The sequence below is a fragment of the Taudactylus pleione genome, unplaced genomic scaffold (genome assembly GCF_031769625.1).
Source record: "Taudactylus pleione unplaced genomic scaffold, aTauple2 ptg000469l, whole genome shotgun sequence".
Classification (NCBI taxonomy): domain Eukaryota; kingdom Metazoa; phylum Chordata; class Amphibia; order Anura; family Myobatrachidae; genus Taudactylus; species Taudactylus pleione.
The window spans coordinates 468,152-494,395 of NW_028284871.1; the positions used below are offsets into that span (position 1 = coordinate 468,152).

The window sequence follows — 26,244 nt, forward strand, 5'->3', positions numbered from 1 at the left end:
ACAGTAGTAATGATGAGAGTGAGATACGGGAACAGGACAGTAGTAGTGATGAGAGTGAGATACGGGAACAGGACAGTAATAGTAATGAGAGTGAGATACGGGAACAGTACAGTGTAGTGATGAGAGTGAGATACGGGAATAGTACAGTAGTAGTGATGAGAGTGAGATACGGGAATAGTACAGTAGTAGTGATGAGAGTGAGATACGGGAATAGTACAGTAGTAGTGATGAGAGTGAGATACGGGAACAGTACAGTAGTAGTGATGAGAGTGAGATACGGGAACAGTACAGTAGTAGTGACCCCAGTTGTATTGCCGAAGTATTAATGCCCCAGTATTAGTGCCCCCAATAGTAATGCTCCCTTTGTAGTAGTGCCCAAAGTAGTAAAGCCCCAAGTAGTAGTGCCCCTGGGCCCTAAGTAATGCCCCCAGTAGTGGCACCTCCTAAGCAATGCCCCCAGTAGAAGTGCCCCCCGAGTAATGTCCCCAGTAGAAGTGCCCCCCGAGTAATGTCCCCAGTAGTAGTGCCCTGGTGCCCCCAGCAGAAGTGCCCCCAGAGTAATGTCCCCAGTAGTAGTGCCCTGGTGCCCCCAGTAGAAGTGCCCCCCGAGTAATGTCCCCAGTAGTAGTGCCCTGGTGCCCCCAGTAGAAGTGCCCCCAGAGTAATGTCCCCAGTAGTAGTGCCCTGGTGCCCCCAGTAGAAGTGCCCCCAGAGTAATGTCCCCAGTAGTAGTGCCCTGGTGCCCCCAGAGTATTGTCCCCAGTAGTAGTGCCCTGGTGCCCCCAGTAGAAGTGCCCCCAGAGTAATGTCCCCAGTAGTAGTGCCCTGGTGCCCCCAGCAGAAGTGCCCCCAGAGTAATGTCCCCAGGCTGCCTGCACATAAAAAAAAACCAGTAACACTTACCTTCACCCCCGCTCCAGCGTCCGCTCCGCATAGTGCTCCGCTTTGCAATATGGGAAAGACGTCATGACGTCCTCCCATAGTGCACACTGGGGGAGCCGGAATCTGGAAGCTCCGTCTCCCCGGCTGCTCTGCCGGGCACCCGCTGGTAACTGAATCTCAGCGGGCGCCCGGCAGTTAACAGACTGTTTCTGCTGGGCGGCGCGCCCTGTGCGATTGCACGGGTTGCCTGCCCCTAGAAACGGCCCTGATCACCGTGTCTCATGGACAGTAATGTGTGTACACCATACAGCTTCTGGACATGGTAGATAACATGGAAGTGATGATGAGCAATGTCTCTCGGTGCGTGTGCCAGGCATTGATAGCACAGACATACAATCACACATGTGCTATGAACAATTCCGGGCTCATGCAGTAAGGTGAATGAACCATTTGCTTTAAACAACTTATTGCCCCTCAAAACATTAATTCAACATCTGCAAACTTGGGGAACATCCACCTGTATTGGGTGCTTTGGTTCCTCTAGTGGAGACACTGTCCAGATGATGTTCAGTCTGTTGATAGCAGCTGTTGTTCGGAAGGAACAACGGAGTAAGACACTTCCACCCCTAGTCACCTGAACGCTCGGGGTATTAGTAGTCACCTTCACTGTGCCAACTCCTAAAACACAGGGGAGAGAGTCACAATATATAGGCTCCACACAGGGTACATACAAGTCTGAACCCTGTAACCACCGATTACATAAAGAAGTTATCCCATGTGCCCAATGGCAATGTACTAAAGGGTATCCTAACACACACTGCAACATACAGAATAGTAACCATGTGCCCACTGACACATACACAAGAGAACTCCTACACCTACTGGTCACATACAGAAGTGATCCCCCTACACCTACTGGTCACATACAGAAGTGATCCCCTACACCTACTGGTCACATACCGAAGTGATCCACTACACCTACTGGACACATACAGAAGTGATCCCCTACACCTACTGGTCACATACAGAAGTGATCCCCCTACACCTACTGGTCACATACAGAAGTGATCCCCTACACCTACTGGTCACATACCGAAGTGATCCACTACACCTACTGGACACATACAGAAGTGATCCCCTACACCTACTGGTCACATACAGAAGTGATCCCCTACACCTTCTGGTCACATACAGAAGTGATCCACTACACCTACTGGTCACATACAGAAGTGATCCCCTACACCTACTGGACACATACAGAAGTGATCCCCTACACCTACTGGTCACATACAGAAGTGATCCCCTACACCTTCTGGTCACATACAGAAGTGATCCCCTACACCTACTGGTCACATACAGAAGTGATCCCCTACACCTACTGGTCACATACAGAAGTGATCTCCTACACCTACTGGTCACATACAGAAGTGATCCCCTACACCTACTGGTCACATACAGAAGTGATCCCCTACACCTACTTGTCACATACAGAAGTGATGCCCTACACCTACTGGTCACATACAGAAGTGATCCCCTACACCTACTGGTCACATACAGAAGTGATCCCCTACACCTACTGGTCACATACAGAAGTGATCCCTTACACCTACTGGTCACAAACAGAAGTGATCCCTTACACCTACTGGTCAAATACAGAAGTGATCCCCTACACCTACTGGTCACATACAGAAGTGATCTCCTACACCTACTGGTCACATACAGAAGTGATCCCCTACACCTACTGGTCACATACAGAAGTGATCTCCTACACCTACTGGTCACATACAGAAGTGATCCCCTACACCTACTGGTCACATACAGAAGTGATCTCCTACACCTACTGGTCACATACAGAAGTGATCCACTACACCTACTGGTCACATACAGAAGTGATCCACTACACCTACTGGTCACATACAGAAGTGATCCACTACACCTTCTGGTCACATACAGAAGTGATCCCCTACTCCTACTGGTCACATACAGAAGTGATCCACTACACCTACTGGTCACATACATAAGTGATCTCCTACACCTACTGGTCACATACAGAAGTGATGCCCTACACCTACTGGTCACATACAGAAGTGATCCCCTACACCTACTGTTCACATACAGAAGTGATCCCCTACACCTACTGGTCACATACAGAAGTGATCTCCTACACCTTCTGGTCACATACAGAAGTGATACCATACAGCTACTGGTCACATACAGAAGTGATCCAGTACACCTACTGGACACATACAGAAGTGATCCACTACACCTACTTGTCACATACAGAAGTGATACCCTACACCTACTGGTCACATACAGAAGTGATCCACTACACCTACTGGACACATACAGAAGTGATCCACTACACCTACTGGTCACATACAGAAGTGATCTCCTACACCAACTGGTCACATACAGAAGTGATGCCCTACACCTACTGGTCACATACCGAAGTGATCCCCTACACCTACTGGTCACATACCGAAGTGATCCCCTACACCTACTGGTCACATACCGAAGTGATCCCCTACACCTACTGGTCACATACAGAAGTGATCTCCTACACCTTCTGGTCACATACAGAAGTGATACCATACACCTACTGGTCACATACAGAAGTGATCCAGTACACCTACTGGACACATACAGAAGTGATCCACTACACCTACTTGTCACATACAGAAGTGATACCCTACACCTACTGGTCACATACAGAAGTGATCCACTACACCTACTGGTCACATACAGAAGTGATCCACTACACCTACTGGTCACATACAGAAGTGATCTCCTACACCTACTGGTCACATACAGAAGTGATGCCCTACACCTACTGGTCACATACCGAAGTGATCCCCTACACCTACTGGTCACATACCGAAGTGATCCCCTACATCTACTGGTCACATACAGAAGTGATCTCCTACACCTTCTGGTCACATACAGAAGTGATACCATACACCTACTGGTCACATACAGAAGTGATCCAGTACACCTACTGGACACATACAGAAGTGATCCACTACACCTACTGGTCACATACAGAAGTGATCTCCTACACCAACTGGTCACATACAGAAGTGATGCCCTACACCTACTGGTCACATACCGAAGTGATCCCCTACACCTACTGGTCACATACCGAAGTGATCCCCTACACCTACTGGTCACATACCGAAGTGATCCCCTACACCTACTGGTCACATACCGAAGTGATCCCCTACATCTACTGGACACATACAGAAGTGATCCACTACACCTACTTGTCACATACAGAAGTGATACCCTACACCTACTGGTCACATACAGAAGTGATCCACTACACCTACTGGACACATACAGAAGTGATCCACTACACCTACTGGTCACATACAGAAGTGATCTCCTACACCAACTGGTCACATACAGAAGTGATGCCCTACACCTACTGGTCACATACCGAAGTGATCCCCTACACCTACTGGTCACATACCGAAGTGATCCCCTACACCTACTGGTCACATACCGAAGTGATCCCCTACACCTACTGGTCACATACAGAAGTGATCTCCTACACCTTCTGGTCACATACAGAAGTGATACCATACACCTACTGGTCACATACAGAAGTGATCCAGTACACCTACTGGACACATACAGAAGTGATCCACTACACCTACTTGTCACATACAGAAGTGATACCCTACACCTACTGGTCACATACAGAAGTGATCCACTACACCTACTGGTCACATACAGAAGTGATCCACTACACCTACTGGTCACATACAGAAGTGATCTCCTACACCTACTGGTCACATACAGAAGTGATGCCCTACACCTACTGGTCACATACCGAAGTGATCCCCTACACCTACTGGTCACATACCGAAGTGATCCCCTACATCTACTGGTCACATACAGAAGTGATCTCCTACACCTTCTGGTCACATACAGAAGTGATACCACACACCTACTGGTCACATACAGATGTGATCCACTACACCTACTGGACACATACAGAAGTGATCCACTACACCTACTTGTCACATACAGAAGTGATCCACTACACCTACTGGACACATACAGAAGTGATCCACTACACCTACTGGTCACATACAGAAGTGATGCCCTACACCTACTGGTCAAATACCGAAGTGATCCCCTACACCTACTGGTCACATATAGAAATGATCCCCTTCACCTACTGGTCACATACAGAAGTGATCTCCTACACCTACTGGTCACATACAGAAGAGATTACCTACACCTACTGGTCACATACAGAAGAGATTACCTACACCTACTGGTCACATACCTAAGTGGTCCCCTACACCTACTGGTCACATACAGAAGAGATCTCCTACACCTACTGGTCACATACAGAAGTGATGCCCTACACCTACTGGTCACATACAGAAGTGATCCCCTACACCTACTAGTCACATACAGAAGTGATGCCCTACACCTACTGGTCACATACAGAAGTGATCTCCTACACCTACTGGTCACATACAGAAGAGATTACCTACACCTACTGGTCACATACAGAAGAGATTACCTACACCTACTGGTCACATACCGAAGTGATCCCCTACACCTACTGGTCACATACAGAAGTGATCTCCTACACCTACTGGTCACATACAGAAGTGATGCCCTACACCTACTGGTCACATACAGAAGTGATCCCCTACACCTACTAGTCACATACAGAAGTGATGCCCTACACCTACTGGTCACATACAGAAGTGGTCTCCTACACCTACTGGTCACATAGAGAAGTGATCTCCTACACCTACTGGTCACATACAGAAGTGATCCCCTACACCTACTGGTCACATACCGAAGTGATCCCCTACACCTACTGGTCACATACAGAAGAGATCCCCTACACCTACTGGTCACATACAGAAGTGATCCCCTACACCTACTGGTCACATACAGAAGTGATCTCCTACACTTACTGGTCGCATACAGAAGTGATCTCTTACACCTACTGGTCACATACAGAAGTGATCTCCAACACCTACTGGTCACATACAGAAGTGATCTCCTACACCTACTGGTCGCATACAGACGTGATCTCCTACACCTTCAGGTCACATACAGAAGTGATCTCCTACACCTACTGGTCACATACAGAAGTGATCTCCTACACCTACTGGTCACATACAGAAGTGATCTCCTACACCTACTGGTCACATACAGAAGTGATCTCCTACACCTATTGGTCACATACAGAAGTGATCTCCTACACCTACTGGTCACATACAGAAGTGATCCCCTACATCTACTGGTCACATACAGTAACACATACTGTCTCTGTATAATACACAATGTCTCTCTATATAATACACAATATCTGTCTCTGTATAATACATAATGTCTCTCTGTATAATGCACATTGTCTGTCTCTGTATAACTCACGCTCTCTCTGTATAATACACAATGTCTGTCTCTATAACGCACGCTGTCTCTCTGTATAATACACAAGGTCTGTCTCTGTATAATACACAATGTCTGTCTCTGTATAACGCACGCTGTCTCTCTGTATAATACGCAAGGTCTGTCTCTGTATAACGCACGCTGTCTCTCTGTATAATACACAAGGTCTGTCTCTGTATAACGCGCGCTATATCTCTGTATAATACACAATGTCTGTCTCTGTATAACGCGAGCTGTGTCTCTTTATAATACACAATGTCTGTCTCTGTATTACGCGCGCTGTCTCTGTATAATACACAATGTCTGTCTCTGTATAACGCGCGCTGTGTCTCTTTATAATACACAATATCTGTCTGTGTATAACGCACACTCTCTCTCTGTACAATACACATCTGTCTCTGTATAACGCGCGCTGTCTCTGTATAATACACAATGTCTGTCTCTGTATTACGTGCGCTGTCTCTGTGTAATGCACAATGTCTGTCTCTGTATAACGCGCGCTGTCTCTCTGTATATTACACAATGTCTGTCTCTGTATTACGTGCGCTGTCTCTGTGTAATACACAATGTCTGTCTCTGTATAACGCGCGCTATATCTCTGTATAATACACAATGTCTGTCTCTGTATTACGTGCGCTGTCTAGGTGTAATGCACAATGTCTGTCTCTGTATAACGCGCGCTGTGTCTCTGTATAATGCACAATGTCTGTCTCTGTATAATACACAATGTCTGTCTCTGTATAATGCTCGCTGTCTCTGTATAATACATAAAGTCTGTCTCTGTATAACGCGCGCTGTCTCTCTCTATATTACACAATGTCTGTCTCTGTATTACGCACGCTGTCTCTGTATAATACACAATGTCTGTCTCTGTATAATGCTCGCTGTCTCTCTGTATAATACATAAAGTCTGTCTCTGTATAACGCGCGCTGTCTCTCTGTATATTACACAATGTCTGTCTCTGTATTACGCACGCTGTCTCTGTGTAATGCACAATGTCTGTCTCTGTATAACACACGCTGTCTCTCTGTATAATACACAAGGTCTGTCTCTGTATAAAGCGCGCTATATCTCTGTATAATACACAATGTCTGTCTCTGTATTACGTGCGCTGTCTCTGTGTATAATACACAAGGTCTGTCTCTGTATAAAGCGCGCTATATCTCTGTATAATACACAATGTCTGTCTCTGTATAACACACGCTGTCTCTCTGTATAATACACAAGGTCTGTCTCTGTATAAAGCGCGCTATATCTCTGTATAATACACAATGTCTGTCTCTGTATTACGTGCGCTGTCTCTGTGTAATGCACAATGTCTGTCTCTGTATAACGCGAGCTGTGTCTCTGTATAATACACAATGTCTGTCTCTGTATAATACACAATGTCTGTCTCTGTATAATGCTCGCTGTCTCTCTGTATAATACATAAAGTCTGTCTCTGTATAACGCGCGCTGTCTCTCTGTATATTACACAATGTCTGTCTCTGTATTACGCACGCTGTCTCTGTGTAATGCACAATGTCTGTCTCTGTATAACACACGCTGTCTCTCTGTATAATACACAAGGTCTGTCTCTGTATAACGCGCGCTATATCTCTGTATAATACACAATGTCTGTCTCTGTATAACGCGCGCTATATCTCTGTATAATACACAAGGTCTGTCTCTGTATAAAGCGCGCTATATCTCTGTATAATACACAATGTCTGTCTCTGTATTACGTGCGCTGTCTCTGTGTAATGCACAATGTCTGTCTCTGTATAACGCGCGCTGTGTCTCTGTATAATACACAATGTCTGTCTCTGTATAATACACAATGTCTGTCTCTGTATAATGCTCGCTGTCTCTCTGTATAATACATAAAGTCTGTCTCTGTATAACGCACGCTGTGTCTCTGTATAACGCACGCTGTGTCTCTGTATAACGCACGCTGTGTCTCTGTATAACGCACGCTGTGTCTCTGTATAACGCACGCTGTGTCTCTGTATAACTAACGCTGTCTCTCTGTATAACGCACGCTGTGTCTCTGTATAACGCACGCTGTGTCTCTGTATAACGCACGCTGTCTCTGTATAACGTACACTGACCACCTTATTGCTGCCTGTGTCTTGCGTTACCTGTGATGATGCAGTAGAAGAGCCATAGTGCCAGGAGGGGGTCTCTGTATAACGCACACTGTGTCTCTGTATAACGCACGCTGTGTCTCTGTATAACGCACGCTGTGTCTCTGTATAACGCACGCTGTGTCTCTGTATAACGCACGCTGTGTCTCTGTATAACGCACGCTGTGTCTCTGTATAACGCACGCTGTGTCTCTGTATAACGCACGCTGTGTCTCTGTATAACTAACGCTGTGTCTCTGTATAACGCACACTGTGTCTCTGTGTAACGCAGGCTGTGTCTCTGTATAACGCACGCTGTGTCTCTGTATAACGCACACTGTGTCTCTGTATAACGCACACTGTGTCTCTGTATAACGCACACTGTGTCTCTGTATAACGCAGGCTGTATCTCTGTATAACGCACGCTGTGTCTCTGTATAACGCACGCTGTGTCTCTGTATAACGCACGCTGTGTCTCTGTATAACGCACGCTGTCTCTCTGTATAACGCACTCTGTGTCTCTGTATAACGCACACTGTGTCTCTGTATAACGCACACTGTGTCTCTGTATAACGCAGGCTGTATCTCTGTATAACGCACGCTGTGTCTCTGTATAACGCACGCTGTGTCTCTGTATAACGCACGCTGTGTCTCTGTATAACGCACGCTGTGTCTCTGTATAACGCACGCTGTGTCTCTGTATAACGCACGCTGTGTCTCTGTATAACGCACGCTGTGTCTCTGTGTAACGCACACTGTGTCTCTGTGTAACGCACGCTGTCTCTGTATAACGCACACTGTGTCTCTGTGTAACGCACACTGTGTCTCTGTATAACGCACGCTGTCTCTGTATAACGCACACTGTGTCTCTGTGTAACGCAGGCTGTGTCTCTGTATAACGCACGCTGTCTCTCTGTATAACGCAGGCTGTGTCTCTGTATAACGCACGCTGTCTCTCTATAACGTACACTGACCACCTTGTTGCTGCCTGTGTCTTGCGTTACCTGTGATGATGCAGTAGAAGAGCCATAGTGCCAGGAGGTTGTCTCTGTATAACGCACGCTGTGTCTCTGTATAACGCACGCTGTCTCTCTGTATAACGCACGCTGTCTCGGTATAACGCACGCTGTGTCTCTGTATAACGCACGCTGTGTCTCTGTATAACGCACGCTGTCTCTCTGTATAACGCACGCTGTGTCTCTGTATAACGCACACTGTGTCTCTGTATAACGCACGCTGTGTCTCTGTATAACGCACACTGTGTCTCTGTATAACGTACGCTGTGTCTCTGTATAACGTACGCTGTGTCTCTGTATAACGCACGCTGTGTCTCTGTGTAACGCACGCTGTCTCTGTGTAACGCAAGCTGTGTCTCTGTATAACGCACAATGTGTCTCTGTATAACGCACGCTGTGTCTCTGTATAACGCACACTGTGTCTCTGTATAACGCACGCTGTCTCTGTATAACGCACACTGTGTCTCTGTATAACGCACGCTGTGTCTCTGTATAACGCACACTGTGTCTCTGTATAACGCACGCTGTGTCTCTGTATAACGCACACTGTGTCTCTGTATAACGCACGCTGTCTCTGTGTAACGCACGCTGTGTCTCTGTATAATGCACACTGTGTCTCTGTATAACGCACGCTGTGTCTCTGTATAACGCACGCTGTCTCTGTATAACGCACGCTGTGTCTCTGTATAACGCACGCTGTGTCTCTGTATAACGCACGCTGTGTCTCTGTATAACGCAGGCTGTGTCTCTGTATAACGCACGCTGTCTCTGTATAACGTACACTGACCACCTTATTGCTGCCTGTGTCTTGCATTACCTGTGATGATGCAGTAGAAGAGCCATAGTGCCAGTAGGGTGTCTCTGTATAACGCACGCTGTGTCTCTGTATAACGCACGCTGTGTCTCTGTATAACGCACACTGTGTCTCTGTATAACGCACACTGTGTCTCTGTATAACGCACACTGTCTCTGTATAACGCACGCTGTCCCTGTATAACGCACACTGTGTGTCTGTATAACGCACACTGTGTCTCTGTATAACGCACACTGTGTCTCTGTATAACGCATACTGTGTCTCTGTATAACGCACACTGTGTCTCTGTATAACGCACGCTGTGTCTCTGTATAACGCACACTGTGTCTCTGTATAACGCACGCTGTGTCTCTGTATAACGCACGCTGTGTCTCTGTATAACGCACACTGTGTCTCTGTATAACGCACACTGTGTCTCTGTATAACGCACGCTGTGTCTCTGTATAACGCACGCTGTGTCTCTGTATAACGCACGCTGTGTCTCTGTATAACGCACGCTGTGTCTCTGTATAACGCACGCTGTGTCTCTGTATAACGCACGCTGTGTCTCTGTATAACGCACGCTGTGTCTCTGTATAACGCACGCTGTGTCTCTGTATAACGCACGCTGTGTCTCTGTAAAACGCACGCTGTGTCTCTGTATAACGCACGCTGTGTCTCTGTATAACGCACGCTGTGTCTCTGTATAACGCACGCTGTCTCTGTATAACGCACGCTGTGTCTCTGTATAACGCACGCTGTCTCTGTATAACGCACGCTGTGTCTCTGTATAACGCACGCTGTGTGTCTGTATAACGCACGCTGTGTGTCTGTATAACGCACGCTGTCTCTGTATAACGCACGCTGTCTCTGTATAACGCACGCTGTCTCTCTGTATAACGCACGCTGTGTCTCTGTATAACGCACGCTGTGTCTCTGTATAACGCACGCTGTCTCTCTGTATAACGCACACTGTGTCTCTGTATAACGCACGCTGTGTGTCTGTATAACGCACGCTGTGTGTCTGTATAACGCACGCTGTGTGTCTGTATAACGCACGCTGTGTGTCTGTATAACGCACGCTGTGTGTCTGTATAACGCACGCTGTGTGTCTGTATAACGCACGCTGTGTCTCTGTATAACGCACGCTGTGTCTCTGTATAACGCACGCTGTGTCTCTGTATAACGCACGCTGTGTCTCTGTATAACGCACGCTGTCTCTGTATAACGCACGCTGTCTCTGTATAACGCACGCTGTGTCTCTGTATAACGCACGCTGTGTCTCTGTATAACGCACGCTGTGTCTCTGTATAACGCACGCTGTGTGTCTGTATAACGCACGCTGTGTGTCTGTATAACGCACGCTGTCTCTGTATAACGCACGCTGTCTCTGTATAACGCACGCTGTCTCTCTGTATAACGCACGCTGTGTCTCTGTATAACGCACGCTGTCTCTGTATAACGCACGCTGTCTCTGTATAACGCACGCTGTCTCTCTGTATAACGCACGCTGTGTGTCTGTATAACGCACGCTGTGTGTCTGTATAACGCACGCTGTGTGTCTGTATAACGCACGCTGTGTGTCTGTATAACGCACGCTGTGTGTCTGTATAACGCACGCTGTGTCTCTGTATAACGCACGCTGTGTGTCTGTATAACGCACGCTGTGTGTCTGTATAACGCACGCTGTGTCTCTGTATAACGCACGCTGTGTCTCTGTATAACGCACGCTGTGTCTCTGTATAACGCACGCTGTCTCTGTATAACGCACGCTGTCTCTGTATAACGCACGCTGTCTCTGTATAACGCACGCTGTCTCTGTATAACGCACGCTGTCTCTGTATAACGCACGCTGTGTCTCTGTATAACGCACGCTGTGTCTCTGTATAACGCACGCTGTGTCTCTGTATAACGCACGCTGTGTGTCTGTATAACGCACGCTGTGTGTCTGTATAACGCACGCTGTGTGTCTGTATAACGCACGCTGTGTGTCTGTATAACGCACGCTGTGTCTCTGTATAACGCACGCTGTGTCTCTGTATAACGCACGCTGTGTCTCTGTATAACGCACGCTGTGTCTCTGTATAACGCACGCTGTGTCTCTGTATAACGCACGCTGTGTCTCTGTATAACGCACGCTGTGTCTCTGTATAACGCACGCTGTGTCTCTGTATAACGCACGCTGTCTCTGTATAACGCACGCTGTGTCTCTGTATAACGCACGCTGTGTCTCTGTATAACGCACGCTGTGTCTCTGTATAACGCACGCTGTGTCTCTGTATAACGCACGCTGTGTCTCTGTATAACGCACGCTGTGTCTCTGTATAACGCACGCTGTGTCTCTGTATAACGCACGCTGTGTCTCTGTATAACGCACGCTGTGTCTCTGTATAACGCACGCTGTGTCTCTGTATAACGCACGCTGTGTCTCTGTATAACGCACGCTGTGTCTCTGTATAACGCACGCTGTGTCTCTGTATAACGCACGCTGTGTCTCTGTATAACGCACGCTGTGTCTCTGTATAACGCACGCTGTGTCTCTGTATAACGCACGCTGTGTCTCTGTATAACGCACGCTGTGTCTCTGTATAACGCACGCTGTGTCTCTGTATAACGCACGCTGTGTCTCTGTATAACGCACGCTGTCTCTGTATAACGCACACTGTGTCTCTGTATAACGCACGCTGTCTCTGTATAACGTACACTGACCACCTTGTTGCTGTCTTTGTCTTGCGTTACCTGTGATGATGCAGTAGAAGAGCCATAGTGCCAGGAGGGTGTCTCTGTATAACGCACGCTGTGTCTCTGTATAACGCACGCTGTGTCTCTGTATAACGCACGCTGTCTCTGTATAACGTACACTGACCACCTTGTTGCTGTCTTTGTCTTGCGTTACCTGTGATGATGCAGTAGAAGAGCCATAGTGCCAGGAGGGGGTCTCTGTATAACGCACGCTGTATCTCTGTATAACGTACGCTGTGCCTCTGTATAACGCACGCTGTGTCTCTGTATAATGCACGCTGTGTCTCTGTATAACGCACGCTGTGTCTCTGTATAACGTACACTGACCACCTTGTCTCTGTATAACGCACGCTGTCTCTGTATAACGTACACTGACCACCTTATTGCTGCCTGTGTCTTGCGTTACCTGTGATGATGCAGTAGAAGAGCCATAGTGCCAGTAGGGTGTCTCTGTATAACGCACACTGTGTCTCTGTATAACGCACACTGTGTCTCTGTATAACGCACGCTGTGTCTCTGTATAACGCACACTGTGTCTCTGTATAACGCACACTGTGTCTCTGTATAACGCACACTGTCTCTGTATAACGCACGCTGTCCCTGTATAACGCACACTGTGTGTCTGTATAACGCACACTGTGTCTCTGTATAACGCACACTGTGTCTCTGTATAACGCACACTGTGTCTCTGTATAACGCACGCTGTGTCTCTGTATAACGCACACTGTGTCTCTGTATAACGCACACTGTGTCTCTGTATAACGCACGCTGTGTCTCTGTATAACGCACGCTGTGTCTCTGTATAACGCACGCTGTGTCTCTGTATAACGCACGCTGTGTCTCTGTATAACGCACGCTGTCTCTGTATAACGCACGCTGTGTCTCTGTATAAAGCACGCTGTGTCTCTGTATAACGCACGCTGTGTCTCTGTATAACGCACGCTGTGTCTCTGTATAACGCACGCTGTGTGTCTGTATAACGCACACTGTGTCTCTGTATAACGCACGCTGTGTCTCTGTATAACGCACGCTGTGTCTCTGTATAACGCACGCTGTCTCTGTATAACGCACGCTGTCTCTGTATAACGCATGCTGTGTCTCTGTATAACGCACGCTGTCTCTGTATAACGTACACTGACCACCTTGTTGCTGCCTGTGTCTTCCGTTACCTGTGATGATGCAGTAGAAGAGCCATAGTGCCAGGAGGGTGTCTCTGTATAACGAACACTGTGTCTCTGTATAACGCACGCTGTGTCTCTGTATAACGCACGCTGTCTCTGTATAACGCACGCTGTCTCTGTATAACGCACGCTGTGTCTCTGTATAACGCACGCTGTCTCTGTATAACGCACGCTGTGTCTCTGTATAACGCACGCTGTGTGTCTGTATAACGCACGCTGTGTGTCTGTATAACGCACGCTGTCTCTGTATAACGCACACTGTGTCTCTGTATAACGCACGCTGTGTCTCTGTATAACGCACGCTGTGTCTCTGTATAACGCACGCTGTGTGTCTGTATAACGCACGCTGTGTGTCTGTATAACGCACGCTGTGTGTCTGTATAACGCACGCTGTGTGTCTGTATAACGCACGCTGTGTGTCTGTATAACGCACGCTGTGTCTCTGTATAACGCACGCTGTGTCTCTGTATAACGCACGCTGTGTGTCTGTATAACGCACGCTGTGTCTCTGTATAACGCACGCTGTGTCTCTGTATAACGCACGCTGTGTCTCTGTATAACGCACGCTGTCTCTGTATAACGCACGCTGTGTCTCTGTATAACGCACGCTGTGTCTCTGTATAACGCACGCTGTGTCTCTGTATAACGCACGCTGTGTCTCTGTATAACGCACGCTGTGTCTCTGTATAACGCACGCTGTGTGTCTGTATAACGCACGCTGTGTGTCTGTATAACGCACGCTGTGTGTCTGTATAACGCACGCTGTGTGTCTGTATAACGCACGCTGTGTGTCTGTATAACGCACGCTGTGTCTCTGTATAACGCACGCTGTGTCTCTGTATAACGCACGCTGTGTCTCTGTATAACGCACGCTGTGTGTCTGAATAACGCACGCTGTGTCTCTGTATAACGCACGCTGTGTCTCTGTATAACGCACGCTGTGTCTCTGTATAACGCACGCTGTGTCTCTGTATAACGCACGCTGTGTCTCTGTATAACGCACGCTGTGTCTCTGTATAACGCACACTGTGTCTCTGTATAACGCACACTGTGTCTCTGTATAACGCACGCTGTGTCTCTGTATAACGCACACTGTGTCTCTGTATAACGCACGCTGTGTCTCTGTATAACGCACGCTGTGTCTCTGTATAACGCACGCTGTGTCTCTGTATAACGCACGCTGTGTCTCTGTATAACGCACGCTGTGTCTCTGTATAACGCACGCTGTGTCTCTGTATAACGCACACTGTGTCTCTGTATAACGCACACTGTGTCTCTGTATAACGCACGCTGTGTCTCTGTATAACGCACACTGTGTCTCTGTATAACGCACGCTGTGTCTCTGTATAACGCACGCTGTGTCTCTGTATAACGCACGCTGTGTCTCTGTATAACGCACGCTGTGTCTCTGTATAACTAACGCTGTCTCTGTATAACGCACGCTGTGTCTCTGTATAACTAACGCTGTCTCTGTATAACGCACGCTGTGTCTCTCTATAACGCACACTGTGTCTCTGTATAACGCACGCTGTGTCTCTGTATAACGCACGCTGTGTCTCTGTATAACGCACGCTGTGTCTGTATAACGCACGCTGTGTCTCTGTATAACGCACGCTGTGTCTCTGTATAACTAACGCTGTGTCTCTGTATAACGCACGCTGTGTCTCTGTATAACGCACGCTGTGTCTCTGTATAACGCACGCTGTCTCTGTATAACGCACGCTGTCTCTGTATAACGCATGCTGTGTCTCTGTATAACGCACGCTGTCTCTGTATAACGTACACTGACCACCTTGTTGCTGCCTGTGTCTTCCGTTACCTGTGATGATGCAGTAGAAGAGCCATAGTGCCAGGAGGGTGTCTCTGTATAACGCACACTGTGTCTCTGTATAACGCACGCTGTGTCTCTGTATAACGCACGCTGTCTCTGTATAACGCACGCTGTCTCTGTATAACGCACGCTGTGTCTCTGTATAACGCACGCTGTCTCTGTATAACGCACGCTGTGTCTCTGTATAACGCACGCTGTGTCTCTGTATAACGCACGCTGTGTGTCTGTATAACGCACGCTGTGTGTCTGTATAACGCACGCTGTCTCTGTATAACGCACGCTGTCTCTGTATAACGCACACTGTGTCTCTGTATAACGCACGCTGTGTCTCTGTATAACGCACGCTGTGTCTCTGTATAACGCACGCTGTGTCTCTGTATAACGCACGCTGTGTGTCTGTATAACGCACGCTGTGTGTCTGTATAACGCACGCTGTGTGTCTGTATAACGCACGCTGTGTCTCTGTATAACGCACGCTGTGTCTCTGTATAACGCACGCTGTGTCTCTGTATAACGCACGCTGTGTCTCTGTATAACGCACGCTGTGTCTCTGTATAACGCACGCTGTCTCTGTATAACGCACGCTGTCTCTGTATAACGCACGCTGTGTCTCTGTATAACGCACGCTGTGTCTCTGTATAACGCACGCTGTGTCTCTGTATAACGCACGCTGTGTCTCTGTATAACGCACGCTGTGTGTCTGTATAACGCACGCTGTGTGTCTGTATAACGCACGCTGTGTGTCTGTATAACGCACGCTGTATCTCTGTATAACGCACGCTGTCTCTGTATAACGCACGCTGTCTCTGTATAACGCACGCTGTGTGTCTGTATAACGCACGCTGTGTGTCTGTATAACGCACGCTGTGTGTCTGTATAACGCACGCTGTGTGTCTGTATAACGCACGCTGTGTGTCTGTATAACGCACGCTGTCTCTGTATAACGCACGCTGTGTGTCTGTATAACGCACGCTGTGTGTCTGTATAACGCACGCTGTGTCTCTGTATAACGCACGCTGTGTCTCTGTATAACGCACGCTGTGTCTCTGTATAACGCACGCTGTGTCTCTGTATAACGCACGCTGTCTCTCTGTATAAAGCACGCTGTCTCTCTGTATAAAGCACGCTGTGTCTCTGTATAACGCACGCTGTGTCTCTATATAACGCACGCTGTGTCTCTATATAACGCACGCTGTGTCTCTGTATAACGCACGCTGTGTCTCTGTATAACGCACGCTGTGTCTCTGTATAACGCACGCTGTGTCTCTGTATAACGCACGCTGTGTCTCTGTATAACGCGCGCTGTGTCTCTGTATAACGCGCGCTGTGTCTCTGTATAACGCGCGCTGTGTCTCTGTATAACGCACGCTGTGTCTCTGTATAACGCACGCTGTGTCTCTGTATAACGCACGCTGTGTCTCTGTATAACGCACGCTGTGTCTCTGTATAACGCACGCTGTCTCTGTATAACGCACACTGTGTCTCTGTATAACGCACGCTGTCTCTGTATAACGTACACTGACCACCTTGTTGCTGTCTTTGTCTTGCGTTACCTGTGATGATGCAGTAGAAGAGCCATAGTGCCAGGAGGGTGTCTCTGTATAACGCACGCTGTGTCTCTGTATAACGCACGCTGTGTCTCTGTATAACGCACGCTGTCTCTGTATAACGTACACTGACCACCTTGTTGCTGTCTTTGTCTTGCGTTACCTGTGATGATGCAGTAGAAGAGCCATAGTGCCAGGAGGGTGTCTCTGTATAACGCACGCTGTTTCTCTGTATAACGCACACTGTGTCTCTGTATAGCGCACGCTGTCTCTGTATAACGTACACTGACCACCTTGTTGCTGTCTTTGTCTTGCGTTACCTGCGATGATGCAGTAGAAGATCCATAGTGTCAGGAGGGTGTCTCTGTATAACGCACGCTGTGTCTCTGTATAACGCACGCTGTGTCTCTGTATAACGCACGCTGTGTCTCTGTATAACGCACGCTGTGTCTCTGTATAACGCACGCTGTGTCTCTGTATAACGCACGCTGTGTCTCTGTATAACGCACGCTGTGTCTCTGTATAACGCACGCTGTGTCTCTGTATAACGCACGCTGTGTCTCTGTATAACGCACGCTGTGTCTCTGTATAACGCACGCTGTGTCTCTGTATAACGCACGCTATCTCTGTATAACGCACGCTGTCTCTGTATAACGCACGCTGTCTCTGTATAACGCACGCTGTCTCTGTATAACGCACGCTGTCTCTGTATAACGCACGCTGTCTCTCTATAACGTACTCTGACCACCTTGTTGCTGCCTGTGTCTTCCGTTACCTGTGATGATGCAGTAGAAGAGCCATAGTGCCAGGAGGGGGTCTCTGTATAACGCACGCTGTATCTCTGTATAACACACGCTGTATCTCTGTATAACGCACGCTGTGTCTCTGTATAACGCACGCTGTCTCTGTATAACGCACGCTGTGTCTCTGTATAACGCACGCTGTCTCTGTATAACGCACACTGTGTCTCTGTATAACGCACGCTGTGTCTCTGTATACCGCATGCTGTGTCTCTGTATAACGCACACTGTGTCTCTGTATAACGCATGCTGTGTCTCTGTATAACGCACGCTGTGTCTCTGTATAACGCACGCTGTGTCTCTGTATAACGCACGCTATCTCTATATAACGCACGCTGTCTCTGTATAACGCACGCTGTCTCTGTATAACGCACACTGTGTCTCTGTATAACGCACGCTGTCTCTGTATAACGCACGCTGTCTCTGTATAACGCACACTGTGTCTCTGTATAACGCACACTGTGTCTCTGTATAACGCACACTGTGTCTCTGTATAACGCACGCTGTGTCTCTGTATAACGCACGCTGTCTCTGTATAACGCACGCTGTCTCTGTATAACGCACGCTGTGTCTCTGCATAACGCACACTGTGTCTCTGCATAACGCACAGTGTCTCTGCATAACGCACACTGTGTCTCTGCATAACGCACACTGTGTCTCTGCATAACGCACACTGTGTCTCTGCATAACGCACGCTGTGTCTCTGTATAATGCACGCTGTCTCTTTATAGCGCACGCTGTCTCTGTATAACGCACGCTGTGTCTCTTTATAACGCACGTTATCTCTGTATAACGCACGTTATCTCTGTATAACGCACGCTGTGTCTTTGTATAACGCACGCTGTGTCTCTGTATAACGCACGCTGTCTCTCTGTATAATGCACGCTGTCTCTCTGTATAATGTACGCTGTCTCTCTGTATAACGTACGCTGTCTCTCTGTATAACGTACGCTGTCTCTTTGTATAACGCACACTGTGTCTCTGTATAACGCACGCTGTCTCTCTGTATAACGCATGCTGTCTCTCTGTATAATGCATGCTGTCTCTCTGTATAATGTACGCTGTCTCTGTATAATGTACGCTGTCTCTGTATAATGTACGCTGTCTCTCTGTATAACGCACTGTCTCTCTGTATAACGCACGCTGTGTCTCTGCATACCGCACGCTGTGTCTCTGTATAACGCACGCTGTCTCTGTATAACGTACACTGACCACCTTGTTGCTGCCTGTGTCTTGCGTTACCTGTGATGATGCAGTAGAAGAGCCATAGTGCCAGGAGGGGGTCTCTGTATAACGCACACTGTGTCTCTGTATAACGCATGCTGTGTCTCTGTATAACGCATGCTGTGTCTCTGTATAACGCACGCTGTGTCTCTGTATAACGCACGCTGTGTCTCTGTATAACGCACGCTGTGTCTCTGTATAACGCACGCTGTGTCTCTGTATAACGCACGCTGTCTCTGTGTAACGTACACTGTGTCTCTGTATAACGTACACTGACCACCTTGTTGCTGCCTGTGTCTTGCGTTACCTGTGATGATGCAGTAGAAGAGCCATAGTGCCAGGAGGGTGTCTCTGTATAACGCACACTGTCTCTGTATAACGCATGCTGTCTCTCTGTATAACGCACGCTGTCTCTGTATAACGCACACTGTGTCTCTGTATAACGCACGCTGTCTCTGTATAACGCACACTGTGTCTCTGTATAACGCACGCTGTCTCTGTATAACGCACGCTGTGTCTCTGTATAACGCACGCTGTCTCTGTATAACGCACACTGTCTGTATAACGCACGCTGTCTCTGTATAACGTACACTGACCACCTTGTTGCTGCCTTTGTCTTGCGTTACCTGTAATGATGCAGTAGAAGAGCCATAGTGCCAGGAGGGGGTCTCTGTATAACGCACGCTGTGTCTCTGTATAACGCACGCTGTGTCTCTGTATAACGCACACTGTGTCTCTGTATAACGCACGCTGTGTCTCTGTATAACGCATGCTGTCTCTGTATAACGCACACTGTGTCTCTGTATAACGCACGCTGTCTATGTATAACGCTCGCTGTGTCTCTGTATAACGCACGCTGTCTCTGTATAACGCACACTGTGTCTCTGTATAACGCACGCTGTGTCTCTGTATAACGCACGCTGTGTCTCTGTATAACGCACGCTGTGTCTCTGTATAACGCACGCTATCTCTGTATAACGCACGCTGTGTCTCTGTATAACGCACGCTGTGTCTCTGTATAACGCACGCTGTGTCTCTGTATAACGCACGCTGTGTCTCTGTATAACGCACGCTGTCTCTGTATAACGCACGCTGTGTCTCTGTATAACGCACGCTGTGTCTCTGTATAACGCACGCTGTCTCTGTATAACGCACACTGTGTCTCTGTATAACGCACGCTGTCTCTCTGTATAACGCACACTGTGTCTCTGTATAACGCACGCTGTCTCTCTGTATAACGCACGCTGTCTCTCTGTATAACGCACGCTGTGTCTCTGTATAACGCACGCTGTGTCTCTGTATAACGCACGCTGTGTCTCTGTATAACGCACGCTGTGTCTCTGTATAACGCACACTGTGTCTCTGTATAACGCACACTGTGTCTCTGTATAACGCACAGTGTGTCTCTGTATAACGCACGCTGTCTCTGTATAACGCACGCTGTGTCTCTGTATAACGCACGCTGTGTCTCTGTATAACGCACGCTGTGTCTCTGTATAACGCACGCTATCTCTGTATAACGCACACTGTGTCTCTGTATAACGCACACTGTGTCTCTGTATAACGCACGCTATCTCTGTATAACGCACGCTGTGTCTCTGTATAACGCACGCTGTGTCTCTGTATAACGCACACTGTGTCTCTGTATAACGCACGCTGTCTCTGTATAACGCACGCTGTGTCTCTGTATAACGCACGCTGTCTCTGTATAACGCACGCTATCTCTGTATAACGCACGCTGTCTCTGTATAACGCACGCTATCTCTGTATAACGCACGCTGTGTCTCTGTATAACGCACACTGTGTCTCTGTATAACGCAGGCTGTCTCTGTATAACGCACGCTGTGTCTCTGTATAACGCACGCTGTCTCTGTATAACGCACACTGTGTCTCTGTATAACGCACGCTGTCTCTGTATAACGCACGCTGTGTCTCTGTATAACGCACGCTGTGTCTCTGTATAACGCACACTGTGTCTCTGTATAACGCACGCTATCTCTGTATAACGCACACTGTGTCTCTGTATAACGCACGCTATCTCTGTATAACGCACACTGTGTCTCTGTATAACGCACGCTATCTCTGTATAACGCACGCTATCTCTGTATAACGCACGCTGTCTCTGTATAACGCACGCTGTCTCTGTATAACGCACGCTATCTCTGTATAACGCACGCTGTGTCTCTGTATAACGCACACTGTGTCTCTGTATAACGCAGGCTGTCTCTGTATAACGCACGCTGTGTCTCTGTATAACGCACGCTGTCTCTGTATAACGTACACTGACCACCTTATTGCTGCCTGTGTCTTGCGTTACCTGTGATGATGCAGTAGAAGAGCCATAGTGCCAGGAGGGGGTCTCTGTATAACGCACACTGTGTCTCTGTATAACGCACGCTGTGTCTCTGTATAACGCACGCTGTGTCTCTGTATAACGCACGCTGTGTCTCTGTATAACGCACGCTGTGTCTCTGTATAACGCACGCTGTCTCTGTATAACGCACGCTGTGTCTCTGTATAACGCACGCTGTGTCTCTGTATAACGCACGCTGTGTCTCTGTATAACGCACGCTGTCTCTGTATAACGCACACTGTGTGTCTGTATAACGCACGCTGTGTCTCTGTATAACGCACGCTGTGTCTCTGTATAACGCACGCTGTGTCTCTGTATAACGCATGCTGTCTCTGTATAACGCACGCTGTGTCTCTGTATAACGCACGCTGTGTCTCTGTATAACGCACGCTGTCTCTGTATAACGCACACTGTGTGTCTGTATAACGCACGCTGTGTCTCTGTATAACGCACACTGTGTCTCTGTATAACGCACGCTGTGTCTCTGTATAACGCACGCTGTGTCTCTGTATAACGCACGCTGTGTCTCTGTATAACGCACGCTGTGTCTCTGTATAACGCACGCTGTGTGTCTGTATAACGCACGCTGTGTCTCTGTATAACGCACGCTGTGTCTCTGTATAACGCACGCTGTGTCTCTGTATAACGCACGCTGTGTCTCTGTATAACGCACGCTGTGTCTCTGTATAACGCACGCTGTGTCTCTGTATAACGCACGCTGTGTCTCTGTATAACGCACGCTGTGTCTCTGTATAGCGCACGCTGTGTCTCTGTATAGCGCACGCTGTGTCTCTGTATAACGCACGCTGTGTCTCTGTATAACGCACGCTGTGTCTCTGTATAACGCACGCTGTGTCTCTGTATAACGCACGCTGTGTCTCTGTATAACGCACGCTGTGTCTCTGTATAACGCACGCTGTCTCTGTATAACGCACGCTGTGTCTCTGTGTAACGCACGCTGTGTCTCTGTATAACGCAAGCTGTCTCTGTATAACGTACACTGACCACCTTGTTGCTGCCTTTGTCTTGCGTTACCTGTAATGATGCAGTAGAAGAGCCATAGTGCCAGGAGGGGGTCTCTGTATAACGCACGCTGTCTCTGTATAACGCACGCTGTGTCTCTGTATAACGCACACTGTGTCTCTGTATAACGCACGCTGTGTCTCTGTATAACGCATGCTGTCTCTGTATAACGCACACTGTGTCTCTGTATAACGCACGCTGTCTATGTGTAACGCTCGCTGTGTCTCTGTATAACGCACGCTGTGTCTCTGTATAACGCATGCTGTGTCTCTGTATAACGCACGCTATCTCTGTATAACGCACGCTGTGTCTCTGTATAACGCACACTGTGTCTCTGTATAACGCACGCTGTGTCTCTGTATAACGCACGCTGTCTCTGTATAACGCACGCTGTGTCTCTGTATAACGCACGCTGTGTCTCTGTATAACGCACACTGTCTCTGTATAACGCACACTGTGTCTCTGTATAACGCACGCTGTCTCTCTGTATAACGCACGCTGTGTCTCTGTATAACGCACGCTGTGTCTCTGTATAACGCACGCTGTCTCTGTATAACGCACGCTGTGTCTCTGTATAACGCACGCTGTCTCTGTATAACGTACACTGACCACCTTATTGCTGCCTGTGTCTTGCGTTACCTGTGATGATGCAGTAGAAGAGCCATAGTGCCAGGAGGGTGTCTCTGTATAACGCACGCTGTGTCTCTGTATAACGCACGCTGTGTCTCTGAATAACGCACGCTGTGTCTCTGAATAACGCACGCTGTGTCTCTGTATAACGCACGCTGTGTCTCTGTATAACGCACGCTGTGTCTCTGTATAACGCACACTGTGTCTCTGTATAACGCACGCTGTGTCTCTGTATAACGCACGCTGTGTCTCTGTATAACGCACGCTGTGTCTCTGTATAACGCACGCTGTGTCTCTGTATAACGCACGCTGTCTCTCTGTATAACGCACGCTGTGTCTCTGTATAACGCACGCTGTCTCTCTGTATAACGCACACTGTGTCTCTGTATAACGCACGCTATCTCTGTATAACGCACGCTATCTCTGTATAACGCACGCTGTGTCTCTGTATAACGCACACTGTCTCTGTATAACGCACGCTGTCTCTGTATAACGCACGCTGTCTCTGTATAACGCACACTGTGTCTCTGTATAACGCACGCTGTGTCTCTGTATAACGCACACTGTGTCTCTGTATAACGCACGCTATCTCTGTATAACGCACACTGTGTCTCTGTATAACGCACGCTATCTCTGTATAACGCACACTGTGTCTCTGTATAACGCACGCTATCTCTGTATAACGCACGCTATCTCTGTATAACGCACGCTATCTCTGTATAACGCACGCTGTGTCTCTGTATAACGCACGCTGTGTCTCTGTATAACGCACACTGTGTCTCTGTATAACGCAGGCTGTCTCTGTATAACGCACGCTGTGTCTCTGTATAACGCACGCTGTCTCTGTATAACGTACACTGACCACCTTATTGCTGCCTGTGTCTTGCGTTACCTGTGATGATGCAGTAGAAGAGCCATAGTGCCAGGAGGGTGTCTCTATATAACGCACGCTGTGTCTCTGTATAACGCACGCTGTGTCTCTGTATAACGCACGCTGTCTCTGTATAACGCACGCTGTCTCTGTATAACGCACGCTGTCTCTGTATAACGCACACTGTGTCTCTGTATAACGCACGCTGTGTCTCTGTATAACGCACGCTGTGTCTCTGTATAACGCATGCTGTGTCTCTGTATAACGCACGCTGTGTCTCTGTATAACGCACACTGTGTCTCTGTATAACGCACGCTGTGTCTCTGTGTAACGCACGCTGTGTCTCTGTATAACGCACGCTGTCTCTGTATAACGTACACTGACCACCTTGTTGCTGTCTTTGTCTTGCGTTACCTGTGATGATGCAGTAGAAGAGCCATAGTGCCAGGAGGGTGTCTCTGTATAACGCACGCTGTGTCTCTGTATAACGCACGCTGTGTCTCTGTATAACGCACGCTGTGTCTCTGTATAACGCACGCTGTGTCTCTGTATAACGCACGCTGTGTCTCTGTATAACGCACGCTGTGTCTCTGTATAACGCACGCTGTCTCTGTATAACGCACGCTGTCTCTGTATAACGCACGCTGTCTCTGTATAACGTACACTGACCACCTTGTTGCTGCCTGTGTCTTGCGTTACCTGTGATGATGCAGTAGAAGAGCCATAGTGCCAGGAGGGTGTCTCTGTATAACGCACGCTGTGTCTCTGTATAACGCACGCTGTGTCTCTGTATAACGCATGCTGTCTCTGTATAACGCACGCTGTGTCTCTGTATAACGCACGCTGTGTCTCTGTATAACGCACGCTGTCTCTGTATAACGCACACTGTGTGTCTGTATAACGCACGCTGTGTCTCTGTATAACGCACGCTGTGTCTCTGTATAACGCACGCTGTGTCTCTGTATAACGCACGCTGTGTCTCTGTATAACGCACGCTGTGTGTCTGTATAACGCACGCTGTGTCTCTGTATAACGCACGCTGTGTCTCTGTATAACGCACGCTGTGTCTCTGTATAACGCACGCTGTGTCTCTGTATAACGCACGCTGTGTCTCTGTATAACGCACGCTGTGTCTCTGTATAACGCACGCTGTGTCTCTGTATAACGCACGCTGTGTCTCTGTATAACGCACGCTGTCTCTGTATAGCGCACGCTGTGTCTCTGTATAACGCACGCTGTGTCTCTGTATAACGCACGCTGTGTCTCTGTATAATGCACGCTGTGTCTCTGTATAACGCACGCTGTCTCTGTATAACGCACGCTGTGTCTCTGTATAACGCACGCTGTGTCTCTGTGTAACGCACGCTGTGTCTCTGTGTAACGCACGCTGTGTCTCTGTATAACGCAAGCTGTCTCTGTATAACGCACGCTGTCTCTGTATAACGCGCACGCTGTCTCTGTATAACGCGCACGCTGTCTCTGTATAACGCGCACGCTGTCTCTGTATAACGCGCGCTGTGTCTCTGTATAACGCACGCTGTGTCTCTGTATAACGCACGCTGTGTCTCTGTATAACGCACGCTGTGTCTCTGTATAACGCACGCTGTGTCTCTGTATAACGCACGCTGTGTCTCTGTATAACGCACGCTGTGTCTCTGTATAACGCACGCTGTCTCTGTATAACGCACGCTGTGTCTCTGTGTAACGCACGCTGTGTCTCTGTATAACGCACGCTGTCTCTGTATAACGCACGCTGTGTCTCTGTATAACGCACGCTGTGTCTCTGTATAATGCACGCTGTGTCTCTGTATAACGCACGCT

The 26,244-nt window shown here is 48.1% G+C and overlaps 1 protein-coding gene across 1 annotated transcript in view; it reads right to left on the reverse strand.

Moving 5' to 3' along the window:
• The window catches only part of LOC148504052 (V-set and immunoglobulin domain-containing protein 2-like), a 196,695-nt gene that overhangs the window by 102,487 nt on the left and 67,964 nt on the right, over positions 1 to 26,244 (reverse strand). The window contains exon 3 of the mRNA XM_088448858.1: positions 1,400 to 1,560. Coding sequence (XP_088304984.1) covers positions 1,400 to 1,560 — 161 coding nt within the window. The remainder of the gene's footprint in view (positions 1 to 1,399; positions 1,561 to 26,244) is intronic.